This window comes from Neoarius graeffei, chromosome 21 (assembly GCF_027579695.1).
Source record: "Neoarius graeffei isolate fNeoGra1 chromosome 21, fNeoGra1.pri, whole genome shotgun sequence".
In the NCBI taxonomy this organism is placed as follows: domain Eukaryota; kingdom Metazoa; phylum Chordata; class Actinopteri; order Siluriformes; family Ariidae; genus Neoarius; species Neoarius graeffei.
This window is the reverse complement of record NC_083589.1, coordinates 15,823,683-15,826,754: the sequence shown is the minus strand read 5'-3', so window position 1 is coordinate 15,826,754 and position 3,072 is coordinate 15,823,683. Positions and strand designations below refer to the sequence as shown.

At 42.9% G+C, this 3,072-nt stretch overlaps 1 protein-coding gene across 1 annotated transcript; it reads right to left on the bottom strand.

The window, feature by feature from the left end:
* Positions 1 to 732: 732 nt before the first annotated feature.
* LOC132870030 (uncharacterized) lies at positions 733 to 2,525 on the bottom strand. Its single transcript, XM_060903571.1, has 2 exons — positions 1,714 to 2,525; positions 733 to 1,038 (listed from the first exon to the last, which is right to left on the bottom strand). The coding sequence occupies exons 1-2, from the start codon at positions 2,166 to 2,168 to the stop codon at positions 855 to 857; spliced, it is 639 nt and encodes a 212-aa protein (XP_060759554.1). The 5' UTR covers positions 2,169 to 2,525; the 3' UTR covers positions 733 to 854.
* Between the last annotated feature and the right edge of the window lie 547 nt (positions 2,526 to 3,072).

Below are 3,072 nucleotides of genomic sequence, written 5' to 3'. Positions count from 1 at the left end.
ACAACTCAGGATTTCCTCAAAGAATTGGTGGAACAGGTCATTCAGCAGCGACTTGACAAGAATGTCAGACTTGGAGATCCAGTGTTCCACATCCATCCTCCAGTCACAATATCAGCCAACATTGCTCCCACTCCAAAGCCAAACAAGGATGATTTGGTTACAGAACATGTCACGTTTTCCAAAAAAACAATAAAGATGTTGGTGTCTGAGACTGAAAAAGCCCTGTTTGTGGTCGCTTACCTTTACCAAGCATTTTTCAGGCCATGTTGCTTTTTGTATAACTATGTGTAAACGTAATAGTAATAACCATAACATCTGATGTCTTTGTGAACATAGTTTTATTGAACAGGACAGGGGCGGCACGGTGGTGTAGTGGTTAGCGCTGTCGCCTCACAGCAAGAAGGTCCTGGGTTCGAGCCCCGGGGCCGGCGAGGGCCTTTCTGTGCGGAGTTTGCATGTTCTCCCCGTGTCCGCGTGGGTTTCCTCCGGGTGCTCCGGTTTCCCCCACAGTCCAAAGACATGCAGGTTAGGTTAACTGGTGACTCTAAATTGACCGTAGGTGTGAATGTGAGTGTGAATGGTTGTCTGTGTCTATGTGTCAGCCCTGTGATGACCTGGCGACTTGTCCAGGGTGTACCCCGCCTTTCGCCCGTAGTCAGCTGGGATAGGCTCCAGCTTGCCTGCGACCCTGTAGAAGGATAAAGCGGCTAGAGATAATGTGATGTGATGTGTGTGAACAGGACAGAAATCTGTTTCTATTTTGTATGTTCGAAGTTGTTTCAAATAATTTTCCATAGAAAGGGTAAATGTAACAATGTAGAAAATGTACAGTAAAACTTTACAATTTTAAAGATCTAAAACAATTGCAGTGCATCCACTGACTCTTTGAACCCTGCATACTGTCCATTTGGTGATGGATATGTTCTTCTTATTAGCTCCACCACACAGGAAGGAAGAACTCTCCTGTTGCGGGGACCAAGCTTCTCTCCTTTCAGGGCCCATTCTAATACAATGCGATAGGCAATCAGCCTGTACTGTCTGAAATAGAAAACAACATAACATAAATAAGCAACTTTTTGCCAGGAATGTATGCATCAACATATCTGGCTATGGCAGAATTTGGTTGCTGGTGGCATTTTATATACATATATAAGTACACTGCTGGGACATAGGGGCATAACCGTTGGGCCCACCCTAAAATAATTTGCATTAGGTAATTGTTTGGGACAGAAGGCTTTATTGTGCAAACAAAAGAAGGTGCTAAATGCTGGGGTCAGGAGGAGACAGGGAGTCTGATAGCTTGATCCTGTGAGGACAGGAGATCATGCCAATTGCTGGGGGCTGCCATTTAGGCCAAGACATTTATTCCTGAGCACAGTAGGATACAGACATGTTGAGGCTCAGGTCTTATAAAGCTCTGATACAAATATGAAGTTCTAAGAACAAAAATAACTTGGGAATACACAATAATAACACATGCATCACCATTAAAAATGTTATGTAAAAGATTATCATTATTACTCATATTCCTTCAATGTCTGATGTGTACACCCATTTGTTGTAGTCGTGTATGACCTGGACTATACTAACTAAAGCATACAGTATGCCAGAATAAGTCATTGCTTGATCACGTGTACAGTTTATAAGGTTATAAACATTCAACTAACAAAACACCTGTAGGCTACAACATGTAAAAAAGGAGTCAACACTTACTCTGAAGACAACTGACCATCGGGTCCAGCTGGCCTGGGACGCTTCTTCCAGTTAATTTTAGGAATGTGGAAAAACGTCTGCAAGACACCAACATTCAGGAGTGCAGGGAAGTCAGTGTGGTTTGTGATGCAGACAGCAGCTGGCACGCTGGCCTCCTCGTCAATTGAAAGGTCTTGCATCTGTGGCATGATGAGATCCCATTCGTGGCAGCAGTAGCACTCCACCTCTGTCTGCATTACTTCACATTTGGAACAAGTACACCACCATTTGTCGGTCACCCGGTGTCTCACGGCTCCAGCTTCACCTTCTTCCACTTCTCTGTCCACCCTTTCTCTCTCTGCCCGTTCTAACTCCATCTGGTGAATTTCTTCATCTGTATATTCGGGTTCATAAAGATATCCCTTTGGCTGTGAGATGAAGTCAATGTTTTCAACGTCGCTGTCGTAGTCAGACATGTTGTCGCTAACTTTGCTAGCAGTAAACAATGAATGAAACAGCCATGGCTGTCACCTGGCGGCAGCGCGCAGTGATAAGAAGGGAGAGAAAATAGTGCCAAGTGATTTGGAGGTCTGACTTTTTATTTGGCAACGGTTTTGTGATGCAAATATATGACTCTTTTGAACACATACTGTTTTGAGACAAAAAACGTTTTACTTTCTTGACCCCAACAAACTTGCCAGACTACTTTCGTCTGGACCAAAACTAGACAAGAACTGGAGTCACAGGATGATGTCAGGGTAAGTCAGTGTGTTTGCACGACACGATTGATGGGGATGCCATACAGATTCATGTCAAAAATCCCGAACTATCCCTTTAAGACCTTTTTAAGACTATTTATATAAAAACTTAATACCTATTTCACGGCCTATTTCACAGACCTACCAGCAAAGAAAAACTTTTTTTTAAAATTTGTTCATTTATTTCTTAAACAAATGTGAAAATGTGGACTGTGTAAAGCATTATGGAAGAATGATGTAACCTAACCTTTTTTTACTGTTTTTTTCTCTTTCTTTTTTCGGAAGAACGCCGAGACCGGAAGCTTTCTTTTTCTCTCCTCCTGTGTAAAGTCCACAAGCGGAGGCCATCCACATCTGATCTGCTTTAATATCAACAGATCTTCATTTAAGGTACGTGAATCTTTTCATCATGGCACACCTTCAGCCTGTTCAGTGTGCTGAGTGCAGGATGTTTAGTCATTCTTCCTCCATCACTAGCGATAGCTCTATTAGCTTTACTTGTGATAAGTGCAGATTAGTTAGCTCTCTGACGGAGAAGATTACAGTGCTAGAAGCGCGTGTCCAGGCTTTAGAGCAGGTTAGCGAGCGTGAGAACAGTGTAGTTTCTGTTAGGGAAAGTCTG